This window comes from Temnothorax americanus, unplaced genomic scaffold (assembly GCF_048541705.1).
Source record: "Temnothorax americanus isolate GAGA-0224 unplaced genomic scaffold, ASM4854170v1 Scaffold143, whole genome shotgun sequence".
NCBI lineage: Eukaryota > Metazoa > Arthropoda > Insecta > Hymenoptera > Formicidae > Temnothorax > Temnothorax americanus.
The window spans coordinates 124230-143263 of record NW_027509279.1 but is presented as its reverse complement, the minus strand read 5'-3'; the positions used below and the strand labels follow the sequence as shown (position 1 = coordinate 143263).

Below are 19034 nucleotides of genomic sequence, written 5' to 3'. Positions count from 1 at the left end.
ATTGCACGGGTGAATGATGCTCCGGCGGTTTTTAAGCCGAATGGCATGCGTTGGAACACGTAGGTTTGACCATCGAAGAAGAATCCGGTGTACTGCTGGGATTCCTCCTCTAGCGGTATCTGCCAGAAGGCATTACTTACGTCGAGGGTTGTAAAGTATTTTTTCTTTCCAATTCTTCTAAAGACCTCTTCTATCGTTGGCGGTTGCGCGTGATCATTTGACATGTGTCGATTTGTTTCGCGCGCGTCGAGGCATAACCTTATGTCGCCGTTTTTCTTAATTACTACGACAAGTGGGTTTACGTATTGCGTTGCTTGTTTTTTAATTATGCCTTTGCGTTCTAGATCTTTAATGTATTCTTTGACTCGGCTCATGTGTATCTCTGGTATCGGGTATGTTTTCCGTTTATATGGTCGAGTTCTTTTCATTTCTATTTTGTGCTGGTAGTGGTTTACTCGTCCTATCTCGCCATTGAATAATTCAGCGTGCTTGTCGAGAATTTTCTGTAAACTTTCCTCTGCTTCATCACGCCTCATCGCGTTTACCCGTACCGTCGGGGTTATTGTTTTACGGAATTTTACATCTATTGAGTCGTCACATGCTAGTACCAATTTGTATTTGACTAGGAAGTCAATGCCCAATACCAATTCGTAGGCCAGGTTTTCTACAATGAAGAATTCGTGTGTAAATTTTTCGTCGCGATATTCAAAGTTGACTCTGACTTTGTTCGATATCACCGATCCTCGTTCGGAGAATGCTCCTTTCAGGGTGAATTTTTTTATCGGCAATATCTCCATTTGCTCATTCGCGTCACGTAGTTGTTTATAAAAGGCTCTGGTCATTGCGGTTACCTGTGCTCCCGTATCGATTAGTGCCTTAGTCGTACAGCTACCGAATTTCATACGAATCATTGGTACGTCCGGTTGTGTCACGTTCTCCTTTTGCGCATCTTCGATATCTTGGTCTAGGTCATCGATGATTTTCCTTGTTCGTATGATGTTGATGGGGTTTTCTTTGCCGTTGATTGCCGCTTTTGTGTCGTCGCCTTTATGTTCTTCGCGCGTTATCGCGCAACACTTTTTCTCGTCCGACTCGTCTTCCGTCGACTCTTCGCTTGTCGATGCGTCGTCGTTTGCGTACTCGGTCTCATGATTCGTGGCTGTGATTGCCGCTAACTTTCGTCCGCGGTCTCTCGCCTTTCCATCGTACTTTCCATCGTACGCTTTTTTCGCGAATCTTTTCGTTCTGTCTTCGCGTTCCTCGCGTTCACGCGTGTAGCGTGTGACTCTTGGCTTTGCCGCGCCATCATCACTATCTGGTAATTTGACGATGTCTACCCCACCGTCTTTACGTTTTGCCGTGGGTGATTCGGTTTTCCGCCAGGCTGGCGATTTGTTATACGATGATGTTCCGTTATTTCGGTTTGCCGTGTCCCGCCTGTTGGAATTGTATCGTCCGTTCGCCCGTCGCTGTTCGTTATCGTTACGGCTTTGTGTCGTTGTCTTTTTGCCATCGTTCGCGTTATCGCGTTGTCTTTGATTCGTATTTGCAGGCTTTTCATTCGCGCGTCGCGCTTCTCCGCGTAGTCTTCGTGTTTCGCGTTCATTCTCGAGTGTGTCTAACATTGAAATCATTTCGTTAACGTTCCTAACCACCGACGGTCTTAGTTCGCGTGCGATATCGGTGTCAAAATGTTCGCGTATTGTCTGTACTATCTCCTCGTCGCTCATCGGTGGTAGTAACGTTTTTGCCTGTCTGGCTACGTTTAACGCATATTCGGTCATTGTACCGTCTAGGTTTGGCTTGTATTTTCCGAAATATATCTGTTGCCGGAATCTCATTTGCGCCTGGCAGCCCCAAAATTGTTGGGTAAACATGCGTTTAATTTCGTAAATGTCGTTTGCGTCTTGTAACTCGTACCATTGGCTTGCTGCGCCTTTCATGCAACTTCCAAAGTAATGCAGTTGCTCTTCTTCTGGTACTCCTTCGTATCGCGCTAGTCTATCGAATTTTTCTAAAAATCTAATAGGATTTTGTTTATCCGTTTTTCCGCGGTAACTTATTTCATTAAATGGGTTTTTAATCCAGCCACCGCGTGGCAAACGTGCTTGCATTGGCATCATTTGTAACGCTATATCCCGTCGATTTTTCTCGTCGTCGAATACCCGAGAGTCATATTTGTGTCCGGCCACTTCTTCGTTCGCCGCTTCGCTCCGGTTGTTATCGACGGACCTCTGGCTTGCGCGGGACCTCGCGTTTATTTGTTCCAGTTGTTCTGTTAATATTTGTACTTGCGCTAGAAATTGATTTTGTTTTATTATTTCATTTTTGATTGCGTCTGTTCTGTTACGTTCTCTACTTAGGTTTAGTGCTCGCGTCGCGTCATTTTCCTTTTCGAGCAACGGCTCGTTCACCGTTAACGTTTGCATTGTTTGCTGTTGTTTTTGAACGTCGATATTTTGTTGCTGGTTTGCCATACCGTCGTTCGTTTCGTTTTTATCGCGTTCCTGTAGATTGGCGTTGGCGATTTTTTGGCGTATTTCTTGTTCCGACAGTGCTATTCTTTTCGATCTAGTTTGCGTTTTGTTCAATGGAGAGTGCTGCACTTTCGGCATTTTTTTTCCTCGCACTTTTGATTTTATTTTCGCTACTCTACTACTATTTCTCCTTTTAGGCCCTATCGTTACTGTTATTTCCTATGCCAGCTAAATTTGAAATTTTCTATCGAATTTCCTAAGTCTTTTTAACGGAATTTTGTCCGCGATTCTTTGATCTCCATTTCTTGTAAGAGTATCGAAATTCTATTTGTGCCTCTATGCGCTTTTCGCGAGAATCTTACCGATTCTATCCGCGTGTCGTTCGAAATCGAGTGGTATTTTGTTTCGTTTGTTTCATTTATTTTATACTATCGCGATGCTTCGGTTCGCGCAAAACGCTCGTACATCGATTTACGCGATTTAGTTTTTATCGTTTGCTTTCGCTACGATTTCGCGTCCTTACGTTGCACGTTGTTTTAGCGTTTTCTTTGTGCGTTCTATCCTATTCGCTTTCGCTTATATGTTTCTGACCCTTTTTTGGGGTATTCGGACTACGTCCTTATGTTTTACTTAATAGCTTTTATCTTTTCGCTTATCAGATTCGCGTGGACCGTCATACAGTGTTTGACCCGATTGTTTTAATCGCAATACTAATTCTCTAGCCTACGATTTCGCGCCCTATAACTGCATGTTGTTGTACGTTCCTGAGACGCGCATAATCTATGACTTTTCGTTTACGGTCGCTATGCTTTGTTTTTGCGTTTTCGCACTTTTCTTCGATATTAATCGTTTTGCACTCGCTACTACGATTCGGCTTTTGGTCCTGTCACGGTCGCCATTTGGGGTTGCTGGACTTTAACTAATTTGGCTTCGGAGATCGCAGATTCTTTCGGGTCGTCGTAGCAACGAATGTCCCGCGACAATTGACTATTTACACTGTGACCGGACGGAGGGGTTTTACCGACACACTCTGTGTGAGATTCGTTATCATCGGTCGCCACTCGATTTTGTTCACGAGAAATCGAGAAAGATTTTTTCTTATTGTGCACTGACCCTTCGATGGACCTCTCTATGTCCCACCTTTCCTGCTTCAAGCCCGCCTGCTGGGACTGTGGGCCCTCGCTGGACCTTGCTTTGTGGACCGTCTCTGGGACTGCAGTAGCGTACCACCGGATTCGTTGCCCCTCTGAACCTTCGCTGGACCGCGTCTGGACCGTCTTTCGCCGGGTCGGGTAGCTTCGACAGGTAGGAATTACGGGAACGGGTAAGCCTTTCGCGTGGTGAGTCAGGCAAATGATTATGATTGTAAGTTATAAGAGATAATTCAACAATTTATTCTTCCCGTTTCTTTACAGGTATCGGTTCCCCCCCGGGCTTGGACTTTTGCCGCCCGCGTACAAACGTGAGTATAATTCGTGTCCCTATCAGACTGTACAATTCTCTTTCACGCCCGTGTTCCCTGATATCGCGAAACGGAGTCCCCGTCCTCTGGCTTTTCCGCCCTTTTATAGTCGAGCTCGTTTCCGCGTTCCGATTGTCATTGCTCGCACCTGTTCCCCCATGTACAATAGATTTGGTGTACATTCCTCGGTTTTTCGGTGTTTTCGACGTTTGCCTATTGAAATCGCTCGCACCTGCTCCCCTGCGTACCATAGATTCGGTGTACATTCCTTAGTTTTTGGTGTTTTCGCCTTTCGCGAATTCGCATAGAAGCACGTACGTTTTCTCGAAGTTTCTCGTCTCGTCGTTTTCACGAATGCTCCATTTGGTTCTACCCGAAGTTTCGTTTCCTCCCCTATTGCGATTTTATTTCGGACATTCTTTCGTCGTTCCGAATATTGTTTTATTATGGAAACGGAACTTTGCGTTTACAATTTTGGAGCGTTTCGCTATCACCCGTAGTGATGTTTTGGTGACGCCCTCCGCACACCTGGGTCGCCCATGATCGCTTGCGGCTTACGGTTCGCGTTTTGCCGTTCTGCTCATCGCATGTCGACGGCCCGTCACTGTTGTCCTTTCTTTGACCCATTGGGCCACTTGATCTTGCGATATCCCGCGGGACGCGTCCGGTTTGAGATCCCGCGACCCGGTGTTCGGATAACGTCGCGGGTGGTACCGTCGTACCTTTTAGGTCCCCCTGAACCCTAATCCATCGTCGCTTCTTGCGGCGGGGTTTGGGTTCGCGATTTTGCAATCCCGTCGCTCAACTGCTCTGGAGTTCGTTTTGTCGCTCTCACGGGACCCGTACGCGCGCCGTTCTACCGAAAAACTCGACCGATACATCTCGGGTTCAATTGCCGGTACCCGCCAACTGATCGCGCCCCTGCGCAGGACATCACCCTTTCTTTGTCGCCCTTCGCGCCATGGGATGCGTCTCGGTCCGTCCGTACCGGCCATTTGTATTTTCGCTATCCGGGTGATCAGTCGAGTTTATTGTTTCTGAGACACCCTATATTGTCCGCGACTTCGCGCGCCGCGTAGGGTTTGTTTCGCCGCTTTTCGTGTGGGCCGGCCCTTAAGCCTAATTGACTCGTAAGCTGATGTACGGTTGACCTAACTGAGTTCGCCACTCACTCGCGATACTTGAGTCCGCGTAATCCGTCTCGTTTTATATTCGGAGAGAATGACCCTTTGTACACCGAATAAACAGTTTTTGCCGCGGAATTACCAAATTACATGCGTTTCATTTTAATTTGTATTAATATGGTACCGCACTTGCTACCATTATGCGTAAACGTACCGCACGCACGAAGAAACGGAAAGGAAAAGAAATGAAACTTAAACTTGATTTCTATATCGGAAAATGAACATTGACTCGCGTAATATGGCTAATTGATAAACTAATAAACAAATAGTTTCTAAGAATCTAAGCATCTTATAATCCTAAATTGAAAAATTTTCACTGACTCAATACAAAATAATCACATGTTAAAGAACATTAATTAACATACGTTATAAGTTCTATAATTTGCATTATACAGAAAAGTAAATGACTTGTACTACAAAGAAAATAAATGTTATAATTTGTTCTTTAACGGAAATCAAATCATCGAACATATGTCAATGAACATTTTTATCAGGATTATTAATTGCGAACTAACCATTATATGTCGAATTTAATGCTAATTTGCAAACGAAATTTAATTTTACTAAATGTTTTTATTTTGAAAAGGGAAATTTACGGGGTTGCCTGTCGCTTCGCTTTTCGCGCGTCTTCGGCCGCTGCCCGCTTGTGGAGATTCGCGTGTACGAATTCTACTATTGGCCGCGATGGCCGGTCAGGAGTGCGTGCTCAAGCAATGACTCGGGTTATTAGACAATCATATATTTACAAGAACGTAGTATCACAAATCACAAAGTATGTACAGTTTTAACGGTAAGTATTTACACTGGTGAGTAATTAGCTCGATAACGAGATAGGTCACGGACCTCGCGTACAATATGTGTTATGCGGGTTGTCGTGAACACTATGCGAAAGTACGTTATGCCTGACTATAAGGACGTAAGAGTGATCCGTCCGTTATTATCGAGACACGAGGTACGAGTGTCGTTTCGGCCGTTGTAGGTGCGCACGCTTGCGATTGCGGCGCTGGTGTGTAAGTCTTAAGGCGGCTCTCCATCGCTCCGTATTCCGGCCAATGAGGTGTGAGAGTCGCTATAGTACTCCCCCCCCGAGTGACCTGGCTAGGGAGCGAAATGAACTTTTCTCAGCTGCCTCGTCTCCGTGCTTTGGGAGGTTCCCGGGCCGGTCCTGCTGCCGGTTGGGGTGGGATGTGGCTGTTCTTTCCTGCTGTAGGTACGTTCCTGTGGCGGAGGTTCGTCGGGGTTGATCTCTAGGAAAGCCGGTTTCAAGCGGTCGATTGAAACATCGGTTGGTTGTCCTTTGATGTCGACTCTGAAACAAAAATCGCTGACTCTTTCGAGTACAGCATAAGGTCCTTGATATGGTTGGTCAAGTGGTCTTCTCACGCTATCGACTCTTACAAACACGTGGGTGCATGTATGGAGTGCTTTGTGTATGAATGTTTGTGGCTTGTTTTGGTGTGCAGTTTGCCTAGGCCTAATGTTCCGCATAGATTGCCTGAGATGCTCAAGGAATGGGAGTTGGTCCTGAGAAGGTTCCTCCTCTACGAAGTATTTTCCTGGTAACCTGAGTTGTGTTCCGTATACAAGCTCGGCGGCGGATGTTCCGATGTCTTTCTTTAAGGCATTGCGTAGTCCGAGCATGACCACGGGTAAAACTTTGACCCAGTCATGGCATTTGATTGCTGCTTTAAATAAGCGGTGCCATCACTCGATTGCGCCGTTTGATTGCGGGTGATACGCCGTGGTGCGATGCGTCCTGCTTCCTATCATTTTGGTTAAAGCGTTGAACAGTTCAGAGTCGAATTGTGATCCTCGGTCGGTTGTAATGATAGTATAGGTGTTCCGAAACGTGCTACCCATGTTTCGAAAAAGGCGTCGTGATAGTGTCGGCTGTGATATCTCTGATTGGAGTTGCCTCCGGCCATCGTGTGAAACGGTCTATCATTGTTATGCAGTATCGATAGCCTCGTGATGGTGGAAGAGGTCCAACTATGTCCAGGTGTATGTGTGCGAATCGTTCATCAGGAACATGTATGTGCTCGGGTCGTCTTCTGACGTGTCTACTAATTTTAGCGCGTTGGCATGGTAAGCATGTGCGAGCCCAGTTTGTGATGTCCTTATTCATGGACGGCCAAACAAACTAGGTCGCGATTTGTTTGCGTGTTGTCCTTCCGCTGGTGTGTGCTGTGTTATGTACTACGTCGAATATCCTTTTTCTTAGGGGCCTTGGAATGTATGGTCTGATGTTGTCCGTGGATACGTCACAGTAGACTGTTGTCTCGGTACCGTCCAAGCGTAGCTGTTTTAATTTGAGCGTCCCTGGAACTAACAAAAGATTTCGTAATTCGTCATCTGTTTGTGAAGCTGTCGCAATATCCTCTGTCGAAACAATAATTGGCAATGTTATGTCGTTGATTCTCGAAAAAGCGTCGGCTACGTTGTTCTCGAGTCCCGTCACGTGGCGTATATCCGTGGTAAATTGGCTTATGAAGTCCAAGTGTCGCTGTTGTCTTGGTGAAGCTTTAGTTGGTCGTTGGTCAAAAGCGTAGGTTAACGGTTTGTGATCTGTGTAAATCACCGTGTCCCTGCCTTCGATCATGTATCGGAAGTAGTGAATTGCCGTGTAAATTGCTAGTAGCTCTCGGTCGTATGTACTATATCTCGCCTGTGTTGGTGTCAGCTTTCTTGAGAAAAAACCTAATGGTTGTCGTTTCCCATCGATGACTTGTTCTAGTGCGGCTCCCATGGCTGTGTCAGAAGCATCGGTCACTAGCATGAGTTGTGCTCGTTCGGCTGGGTGCGCTAGCATAGTAGCTTGTGTGAGTTGCTCTTTGCATTTGTCGAAAGCGTTGTCTGTTTCCGGTGTCCACTCTATTTTCCTTTTGTCTCGTTTCTTGGCTCCGGCGGTGAGCGCATGGAGTGGTGCCTGCGCGTCAGCTGCCTTGGGAATGGATGATCTGTAAAAGTTGAGTATTCCGAGAAATCTACGGAGTTCAGAAATATTTGTTGGTTTCGGGTATTCAATAATTGCTCAAACCCTGTGTTCCAGTGGCTTCGTTCCCGTGGATGTGACTAGGTATCCCAAGTATTCGACTTCTGGTTTCCCGAAAACACACTTCTCCGGTTTGAGTGTAAGGTCGTGTTCTTGTAGTCTTGTTAGAATTGTTTCAAGATGTTTCTTGTGCTCTTCGGGTGTGCGTGATGTGATTATTATGTCGTCCAGATAACAACAGCAAAAATCCAGTCCGCGTAGTATGTTGTCCATAAAGCGTTGGAATGACTGTGCTGCGTTCTTCAAACCGAAAGGCATTACATTAAATTCAAAGAGTCCGAATGGGGTAATTATTGCTGTCTTCTCTCGGTCCTCGGGTGCCATTGGGATATTGAAATACGCGCGGTCAAGATCAAGGGTTGTGAATATTGTACATCCATGGAGTCGGTGTGCGAAATCTCTAAGATTCGGTACAGGATATCTGTCTGGTCGTGTTATCCGGTTCAATCCGCGGTAGTCTCCGCATATTCTCTATGTCCCGTCCTTCTTCCTTTGTAACAGAAATGCGCTTGAGTAAGGACTGCTGGATGGTCTGAGGATGCCGTCTGCTATCCAAGCTTCGATTTCTTTTTTTGCGAATCGTAGCTTTTCCGGTGAAAGTCGTCGTGCACGGTCCGTGCAAGGTGGTCCTTTTGTTATGATGTGGTGTCGTACGGGATGTCGTGGTTCCTTGAATTTGCTCGGTCTCGTGACCTCGATGAATTTGCGAAGTATTTCGTGGTACTCGTTGTCAGAATCAATGGTTGTAAGTGCTGGTATGCCTTTCCTCGTCCATGTTCCTCTTGCGGTTAGGCTGGTTGTGCCGTCCAATAATCGTCGTCCTCTGAGATCTGGAAGGAGATTGTACTCGTGTAGGAAATCATTCCCTAGAATAGGTATCGTTACGTTGGCCACAATAAAAGTCCACTTGAATTCGCGGCGTAGTCCAAGATCTGAGGTAAGTTTCTTTTCTCCGTATGTGGGTATTATTGTGTGATTTGCCGCGTATAAAAATCGATCGGTCGGGAGAGCACGTTTGATCCATTCCTGTGGAAGTACTGATACGTCTGCTCCCGTGTCTACTAGAAAACGTGTTCCTGTTTTTTTGTCGGTTACGAGAAGTCGTCTTGCGGGAATCGATTTGCCGGCGGCGGCCGCGACGCTCGCCGGCGCAGCTAGTTTTCCTGTTGGATCTGTTTTTTTGTGATCCAGGAACAAGGTGGTCGACAATTTATTGCGTCCGCGCCGAATTTACTGTGATAATAACAGTATTTTTGGGCGTCTTTTTGGTGTGATGTGGTTAAACGGCTGTGATTGCCTCTTCGGCCTCTGCTTCGGCTACGTCCTTGCACCGTGCGTTCGAATTTCCGCGTGAGTGCCTCGACTGCGTGACGCAGTTCCTCGATGTCGCTTGATGGGCCGGTTTTTCCCGGTGCGGATATGTCTTGCGGCAATGCGACTGCATTTATGGATGCCTGATTTATGTTATTTATTTGTGGGCGAGTTACCTCGGTCAGCCTGTGCGGCTATTGTGGCTAGTCGTCCAGCTGGCTAATTGCTAGTATCCCTCGCATGTGTTCTGGCATTTGTTCCATGAAAAAGCTGCGCAGTACGCTGTCGTTGCATTGTCCCCCGGCCAGATTCCGGAGTCGCTGTAGGAATACTGACGGTTTCTCGTCGCCCATTACTTGTCCTCGCAGAAGGCGTCTCAACTTAGTTTCCTGCGATTCTGAAAGACTGTCTATGATACGCTGTTTAAGCGCCTCGTATTTGCCGTGCGCGGGTGGTGAGTCTATAATGTCGCCTACGAGTCCTAAGAGGTCAGCGTCCAAGTGGATTACGACGTACCTGTATTTAGAATCGTCAGATGTGACTCTATGTAATGCAAACGTCATTTCTGCGACCGCAAAATATCTGGCAGGGTTGTCTCGCCAGAAAGGTTGCGGCAATTTGAGCGCTTTTATCGCGTTCAGCTCGTGTTCTTCCTTTCCGTTTTTTCCGTGAGCCATGTTGTCGGTCGCGTCGCTGTAGATGCTGAAAGTCGTAGAGCCTGCTGGTGTGTGCACGTGGTCTCCTGGTGGTGGCACGTGGCCGTCCGGTTGTGGCACGTGGTCGTCCGGTGGTGGCACGTGGTCGCCCGGTGGTGGCACGTTGTCGTTCGTTTGCGTCGTCTTTCGTGGTGAACGTGTAAGGGGCATCACTCGTCTTGAAAATACGCGCACTCACTCGACACGTAGCGTTATTGTTTGTGCGTCTATATCACGCGATTCGCGCGGGATCCGCGTGTGTTCCGGTGATCTCGATCCTTCTGGATGTAGTCACGCTGCGCCCGGCGAAAAACGTGTTGCGCGATGAAAATCACTTCGTTTAGTAAAACTCACGTCGGATAGTCACCACTGTAGCATTTCCCCCCGAAGGGGGTTACTATTAGCCTATATGGCCGGGAAGGTCCGCGTATTTTATTATGACTCGTATATGTATGTAAGACAGTTATGTATTTACACTATGTACAACTTAGGATAATTATTACACTGTCGAGTAGAGAACTCGATGTCTGAGTTAGATCACGGATCTCACGTAACAAAGTATTAAACGAATATCGTAGAAAATTATACGAATGTCCGTTACTGACGAGACACGAGGTACGAGTGTCCGTTTCGACCGTTATAGATGCGCACGCTTCTGTCTGCGGCGCTGGAGTGGGAAAATCTTAAGGCGGTTCTCCATCGTTCCGTATCGCGACCAATGAGGTGTGAGAGTCGTTATAAGCGGGCAGTGGTCAACGACGCGCGAGAAATAAAGCGTTAGGCACCTCTGTAAAAAAAACAATAAAAACAAGAATTAGCTTAGAATCGAGACAGAGTTTCGTAACAACAATTTTTTTTTGCAAATTTGCTTTATCTATTTTGTTTTGTACACAGAAACGCCAGTTTCTTAATGTTTGGTTCGTAATTCTCAATGATGTATTATTTTATATTACGCGAGTTAGAAACAAAAAGGTTTATTTAGCGTTAAGAATTTGAGTTCAGCGTTAGAAATAGTTTCCATTGTCAAAATTGACAGCGCGAGCGACGCGAAAACACAACGCGTCAGATGTAAAATAATTTTAATTTTTGTCTTTTTGTTCGCGAAATCGCTGATTAATCCCGCGGCGATAAAAGCGGGATGAGAAGGACGCGCGTGGAAGGTGTTAATTAATTATTCTGTAATATAAAATGTAACTCAGAACACAGGCTGAGCCGTCTTTAATATGAGAAGAGATATATACAGTCTGACCTGAGAGTGGTGGGCAGTCTTTCGGAGTTCACTAAGCATAAGAAGTCTTTGTATAAGAAGTCTTTGTGTATCGTTCGTGAGTGGGCGAGGCAGTTATATTAATTGCCCTCCTCGTGATGATTAGCCCGTGAGCCGGTAAGACACGTGGCGGTCGGCACTCGCGCACATGTGAGCCTGAGTCGTCGTGTTGATGTACCCGGGTAGAGCTGGATGAGCGGTCGCTTTACATGTTAATGCAGTATCTCGGCAGCTGTAATCACTGCGGTAGACACTTCAATGTGTATAGTCACAATCAAGATGCACAGAGCACACATCGTGCATCTGATCACTGCGCGGCCATTTGTACAATTGCCTCAATCGCGAGGAAGACCGAAAACGTTAGCGATGAGCGCGCCCGTGCTTGCGCAAGCTGCCGCGGTGATGCGGCGTCGATATCCGATCAATGCTGCCATCTGATCGGGCGGCGCAACGGTAACGGAATCTCGAACACTTTTCTTTTTCTTTTTTTATTCATTGTGCGTGCGGTACGAATAATGATAGCAAGTGCAGTACCATTAATACGATTAAAGGCATTTATTTTGTTAATTTTGCGGCAAAAACGATTTATTTGGTATACAAAGGTTTATTTTCTTCGGTAAAACGATACGGATTACGCGGGCTCGAGTGTCGCGAATGAGTGGCGAACTCGGTCATGTCAACCGTACTTTAGGTTACTAACCAGTAAGGGTTAAAGGCCGGCCCATACAAAGAAGCGGCGCTACAAGGAGAAGCGCGAGCGCAAAGCGCAACGTAAGGGAGGGCTCGAGGAGATTCACGCGCGCGAGTTAAAGGCCGATTCGCGACAGGAGAATCTGGAGGATTAAATAGTGGAGAAATGTTAGTTAATTTTCTTCGACCATTTCCTCTATTGCGAGGGAGACACGCGTTTAATTATTAGGAGTTGCGGCGGAATAAATTCTACGCGGCGCGCAAAGTTGTCGATTCGGCGGCGCCCGACATGAGACGAAAAAGATATATAAGGTGTTGCGAAAGCAATAAACTTGATGGATCATCCGGAGAGCGACGGAAAAAGGGTGATGTCCTGCATAATTGCGCGATTAGTTGGCGGGGACTAATGATTCAAACCCGAGATGTATCGATCGAGTTTTTCGACAGAATGGCGCGCGTACAAGTCCCGTGAGAGCGACAAAACAAACCCCAAAGCAATCGAGCTGCCGGATCGCAAAATCGCGAACCCAAACTCCGCGGCGAAAAGCGACGATGGATTAGAGTTCAGGGAGACTCAAAAGGTACAGCGGTACCACCCGTAATGTTATCCAACCACCGGGTCGCGTTATCGCGAACCGGACATTTTCTGCGAGGTATCGCGAGGCAAAGTGGCTCAATGGGTCAGGAAAATGACAGTAGTGAAGGTCCGTCAATGTACAATCAGCGGAACGACAAATCGCAAACCGAAAGTCGCAAACAATCCTGGACGACCCAGGTGTGCGGATGGCGTCACCAAAACATCACCACGGGTGATAGCGAAACGCTTCGGTAATGTAAACGCGAAGTTCCGTTTCCACGATAAAACGATGTGCAAAGCGGCGAAAGAATGTTTAAATAACCATCATAATTAAAGAGAAAACAAAACTTCGGGTAGAAGCAAATGGAATATTTGTGAAAGCGGCGAGACGAGAATTTCGAGAAAACGTATGTACGTGCTTCTATGCGAATTCGCAAATGACGAAAACGCCGAAAAACTGAGGAATTTATCCATTGAATGTATTGTCTGCGAGCGAGCACATGTGAACAATTATCACGGAACGCGCAAGCAAAAGCGAAAGCAAACGTCAGAATTGACGAGCGAACAAAAGGGCCCACCATACAGCGGGCGCGTAAATTAGGCGTGCCAGGGCAAAAGTGGAGAACAAGCTCGAGGATAAAAGGGCAGCAAGGCGGAAGAAATGGAGACTCCGTTTCACGTTATCAGAAAGTACGGTCAACGAAGATAGCTGTACAGTCAATTCACTATTCGCGACACGCGAATGAGTTATACTTACGTTTGTACGCGGGCGGCAAAACTCCAAATGCGGGAGGAACCAATCGTAGCACCTGTAAAAAACCGGGCAGAATAAATTGTTCAATTACATACCATCAATTACAATCAAAATTATTTACACGATTTCCCGCGCAAAAGATTTACCTGTTCCCGTAATTCCTACCTGTCGGTGGTATTCGACCCAGCGACGGGCGATCCAGAGGCGGTCCAGCGAAGGTCCAGAGGGGCGACGAATCCAGCGGTGCACTGCTGCAGTCCCAGAGACGGTCCACAAAGCGAGGTCCAACGATGATCCACAGTCCCGGCGGGCGGGCTTGAAGCAGGAAAAGAGGGAAGTAGCGAGGTCCAGCGAAGGGTCAGTGAAAGATAATTATCTTTTTCTCGATTTTTCGTGAATAAAATCGAGTGGCAACCGATGATAAACGAATCTGATACTGAGTGTGTCGGTAACAACCCTCCGTCCGGTCACAACGGAATTAAAAATGTTCGACATTATCGACATCGAGGAAGTTCGGCCTTCACTATAGGATCCCCTTAAACCTGTCAAAAACGTCGGACATGCTTTAAGAAATAGACATGTCGAAAACCTGAAGCGTCGTCCTTGAACGTTGCGAAGTATCTGGCGTCTCCGAGCGACTCCACCGACATCGAGCCACACAGGTCTGTGTGTATGAACTCTCCGGGCTTTGGTGACTCCCTTGGATTATTTTGACCAAACGGAAGTCTATGCGCCTTTCCGAGCTGGCATGCTTCACAGAAAAAGTCGTCTGAGTCGGAAAGTTTGACTCCTCGGACGAGACCTTTCTGTGCCATCTCTCGCAGTGTCCGCTTGTTGATATGACCAAGTCGTTTGTGCCACACTTGGAGACTGGTCGTGGATACGTTGGCTTCCCCTCGGACCTTGACCTTGAAGAACATTCTATAAATTTCGTTTTCTTGCTTTGCACTCTGCGCTGCAATCTCCCCATTCCTCAGGACCGTGAGTTGCCCCTTCTGAAAATTGACAGTGAAACCTTTAGACGTACAGACCCTTACAGAAAAAAGGTTCTTTCGCATTTTAGGGACGTAGAGCACATCGTCAATGCTTCCTTCACACCATTTGCCGCTGATGAACTTGTCTATGTAGATTGTTCCCGAACCTAGGACTTGACACACCTTATTGTCACCCAATGACACGAAAACGTCATTTACCGATCTAAAATCGCTAAATCAATTGCGTCGGTATGTCATGTGCTTAGAGGCCCCACTGTGAGCCAGACTTCTGATATGTCTTTTTCCAACAATGCCGTTACCTGATCGTTGGTTCGACACACCGACTGCCGCCCTCCGGATCATTTCTGGAACCAGAGTTTGTGACAAGATAGATATTTCTGTGAGCCACCTTTGCCTTGTCCTGAGCCTTCGTCGTGTTTTTTCTTGCGACAGTTACGCTCATAGTGGCCTCTCTTATGGCAGTAAAAGCATTCAATGCTCCTTTTCTGGCTTTGTTACTTATAATGTCCTCCATCGACTTTCGCTTTCGCTACGTGGCAGCAGGCAATTAACTCGCGTTCGGCAGTTCGAGAGCTTTCTAAACCTGGAGTCAGATATGGCGGACTTTCGCTTTCGACAGTCTTACTATGAAGATACACGCGTTCAACAGAGTCTTACTATGTATACGCGTTTGACAAAGTCTTTCTATAGAGATACACGCGTTCGACAGAGTCTTACTGTCCTTTCTTAACATGCACTTAAACTCACGCGCTCGATAGTTCAAACCTTCCGAGTCGTTTTATAAGTATGTGACTCACGCGCTCGATAATTCGAGAGCCTTCCAAATCCTCTTGTCGTCCAGACGATTTGCGAAGGGGACCAGCGCCTGGGCCCATAACCTGTTGTGGCAGGATTGTTCCGGGAAGCACAGCCAGGAAAAGATTCGGGCAGACAGACTTTACGAAGTCACTTGCTAGATTATTACACTTTATTGCTTGGCCGTTACAATAGTACGTCCGCACGCTATGACTGCCGGAGATCGAGAGAGAGAGAGCGACCAGCTTCTTCTTCTTCTTTTGTTTAATGGCACCCGCCTTCTATGACTTTCGTCTGTGGCGATACGGCCAAAATCTTGTGGTAGGACAACTTAAGGGGCGGAATTTTGTAACACTCGGAAATGTATATATGTATGCGCGTAAGTGTAGTTGTGTATGTATGTCCGCGGTGTCTTGAACTCGGGTTAATGCCGTAGGTTTGGTGGGGCCAAGGAATTGCGCGGATCACTTCCCCCTGCGGCCGAGAGCGACCAGCGCCGCGCGTTGGTCGCCCGCGAGTCAACACACTAGAGACACACGTGTCGCACCTATAGGCGTACACATGGCTCGGAGTATGGAAAGAAGCGCAAAAACTAAATACACAATACTTCAACAAAAATTAAGAATATTAGGATAGTGTGACGTCCGCCGATACATTTCCTTTTTCTTTCTCTTTTTTTTTGGGGTGCCCGCGCGTTAGTTCTCTCTCTCGTAGCGTCTTATTGTTAGTTGCTTCATTATACGCCTTAGTTATTAAGAGTAGTATTAATAACCGCTTGTTCTATGTCGCGGGGATGCTAAACAGTAATAGGGAGAACGTGACTTTGGTCGGCAATATTTTAATTTGTTAGAACAAAATAATAACAGATATAACTCCTGTTGCGGCCCCAATTAACGTAATAATAAAATATAAACTAAGAAAGACAAAGTGAATAATAATAGGGAGCGCGACCGCGAAAGCCCAAAAGAGTTACGCAACGCCGAATCAGCAAGAGATGAGTTGCGCGATCGGCCCACATACGATTGAGCAACTTAGCGATATCGAAGGACAGGACGAGGATTCAAAAGGAAACGACAACAGGAGACGAGAGGGGCAATCGGAGTCAGGGAGCAGATCAGTAACGGGTTTTTCTTGTACGGAAATAACTGTAAAGCAGATTCAATTAAAGTATCCTTTATTCGAAGTGCCGTTTATCAAAGAGTGTTCTATCAGTCACCCATCCCGCCTCCTCCTTGGAACGATCGAATCTTAGTATATCCAAAAAGGGGCACACCAAATGGTGGCAGCGTGAGAGATCTAGTGGCAGGAAGACGGGAACGGCAGCTGAAACAAAAAAAAAGTGAATCAGTGAGGCAGTGCAACATCCTCAACGGAGACACGGCAGCCACATTCAAAAGCAGCGGACAACACGGTAGCGGCCGACGAGGGGTAAGCGAGCAGCGTAACCCGAGAAGGCACCGACCTACCTCAACGGAGGTTCACCGACAGATAAGGCGGTACAAGCACCGACCAGCAACATGCGACTAGCGACCGTAATGTAAGTCGACTAAGCAAATTATGTAAAGCGCAATCACCGTAGATGTCAGAAAACGAAAATCCACCTGCGGAACTAAACCAATCGTGGCTCCATAGCGAGACGTCACGACGAGCGCGTAGAAATAGACCGTTAAGCCCCGTGCAAACAACCAAAAAAATCGTAAGCGATAATCGCGAAACCGTGCGTAGAAATTTAGACGCGTACTACTCAAGCGAAAGCGAATCAGAACCCGAATTACACCCGAACAGCGTAATCAAACGCGAATCCCTATTCGACGATTCCGTTATAATTCTAGACGCGAGAGTAATAGGACAAAATAATTGCCCCGACGAAAATAGACTCCACCCCTCACACGCGCACGCACAATCCGAAGACGCGGACAGTACGACCAGTAGGCGAACACACAGACGAGAGTTCTCATTGACCTCGTATGATAGCAGCGTATTTGACCCGCAAGAGTATTATTTTGCCCCGAAACACGTGAACGTAATCGAGTTGGCGGAAGCAACAAATAGCAACCACGACGCGAATAACGCAAATGACAACGCGCCGATAACCCCAGAGGAAATAGACGAAGATATAAGCCGTCTTAATCGAGTGCTATCACAAAGAGGCACCCCGGCGAATCACCGTAACCGGATACCCGCACGGCCGGACTGCCGCGGGACGATAGAGATTCCATTCTCGACGAGATATTAAATGGAATCCGCAACTTACAAGATCGCGTAAATCAACTAGAAACGGCAAATCCTGAACGCCGCGAATTTCACGCGAGACGCGAACCAAGTAACCTCCCGTTCGAAGTAACGTACGGAAGAACGTCATACGATATTCGGAACTAAGCGGAGCGCGCAATCGGATATCTACGTTTAAAAGAGACGAGACATGATACCCGAGTTTGACGGAGCCTCAAGTAAATTACAAGAATTCTTAAGCGCCGCGTCATACGCAATAAAAAATATAAATCCTATGGAAGAAGTAACGCTATTAGAAGCAGTACTATGCACAAAGCTAAAAGGAAGAGCGATGATAGACTTTCAAACGCGAGAGATAAGAGATTTCGCACAACTAAAGAAGGAATTAGAAGTTTGCTATTTGAGCCGCAAAAGCACAACACACTTACAACTAGAGTTTAATACACTCAAGCAAAAACCCGGAGAAAATGCAAGAGCATTCGGATTAAAAGCCGATAAGCTAGCGATGGAGCTATACGACTCCATGATAGAGGGAAGAAATCACACCATAGAAAGCAAGCGAACTATATTAGAAACGATTCAACAACAGGCATTACAGAATTTCAAATTAGGATTGAGAGACGAGATCAAGGTACTTGTCCGAGCTCAGCATTTAGCAACATTGCAAGAAGCGATTGCCGGAGCGAGCGCCGAAGAAAAAATAAATGGGCCGAGTGGAATTCCGCCGCGTCCCAAAAATAATTATACGTACTCGTCGCAACCGCGCGATAACCTATCGATATTACAATGCCAAAAATGCAAAAAATACGGGCACTTCGGAAGAGAATGTCGTACCAACAAATATGCGAACCGATTCTCATTACCGAAACCCGATAGGACACTCCGCGTAAACGCGATAGATAAAGTCTGCAATTATTGTAAGAAGGCAGGACACATGCGCGAAGAATGTTGGCTGTTAAATGGTCGACCAAATAAAGAAAAGACGAATCACAACAAACCTAATAATCCGCGAGGACAAAATAAAAATTTTTACCCAAAAACGAATGGCCTGAGGAAAAAAGACAGCAATTCTGTTGCAAATAGCGATGAGGAAGACAAAGAGGACACAAAGCAGCGCCGACCGGCGTTAGAGTATCAGGTGTCACACATGACGAACAAGCCGCGAAAGCATGCAGGGCTGGACTTAATCACTCTGCCCATGCGAGAAGCGAAGCGCGAAAAAATAAATTTACTGTTCGATACCAGAGCGGCCGTATAAATAATAAAAGTAATACATTTGATAGGCGAAGCAATGATAGAAGAGGATAAAATGGCCCTTACAGGAGTAACAGATCATAAAGCCCATACGATTAGAAAATTTACAGCAACTATTGACTTGAAAGATAGAAAGATCAAGCACACGATATATGTCGTCAAGGATGATTTTCCGATTGAATACGACGGAATACTAGACGTAGATTTTATAAAAAAACATCGAGCGTCATATAGTTACGAGTCGAGCTCAATACGCATAGGGAATAGCACATTAAAATTATACCCGTAT

The 19034-nt window shown here is 46.4% G+C and overlaps 1 protein-coding gene and 1 pseudogene across 1 annotated transcript; one reads left to right on the top strand and one right to left on the bottom strand.

The window, feature by feature from the left end:
- Positions 1-5848: 5848 nt before the first annotated feature.
- On the bottom strand, positions 5849-6983 carry LOC143894835 (uncharacterized; annotated as a pseudogene).
- Positions 6984-17681: 10698 nt separating this feature from the next.
- Positions 17682-18749, top strand: LOC143894834 (uncharacterized). Its single transcript, XM_077401475.1, has one exon. It carries the CDS (start codon positions 17682-17684, stop codon positions 18747-18749), a length of 1068 nt encoding a protein of 355 aa, XP_077257601.1.
- Positions 18750-19034: the final 285 nt, after the last annotated feature.

Excerpts from the sequence above, each read along its gene's own strand:
- LOC143894834 (XM_077401475.1), top strand. The coding sequence starts at position 17,682 with ATGATACCCGAGTTTGACGGAGCCTCAAGTAAATTACAAGAATTCTTA.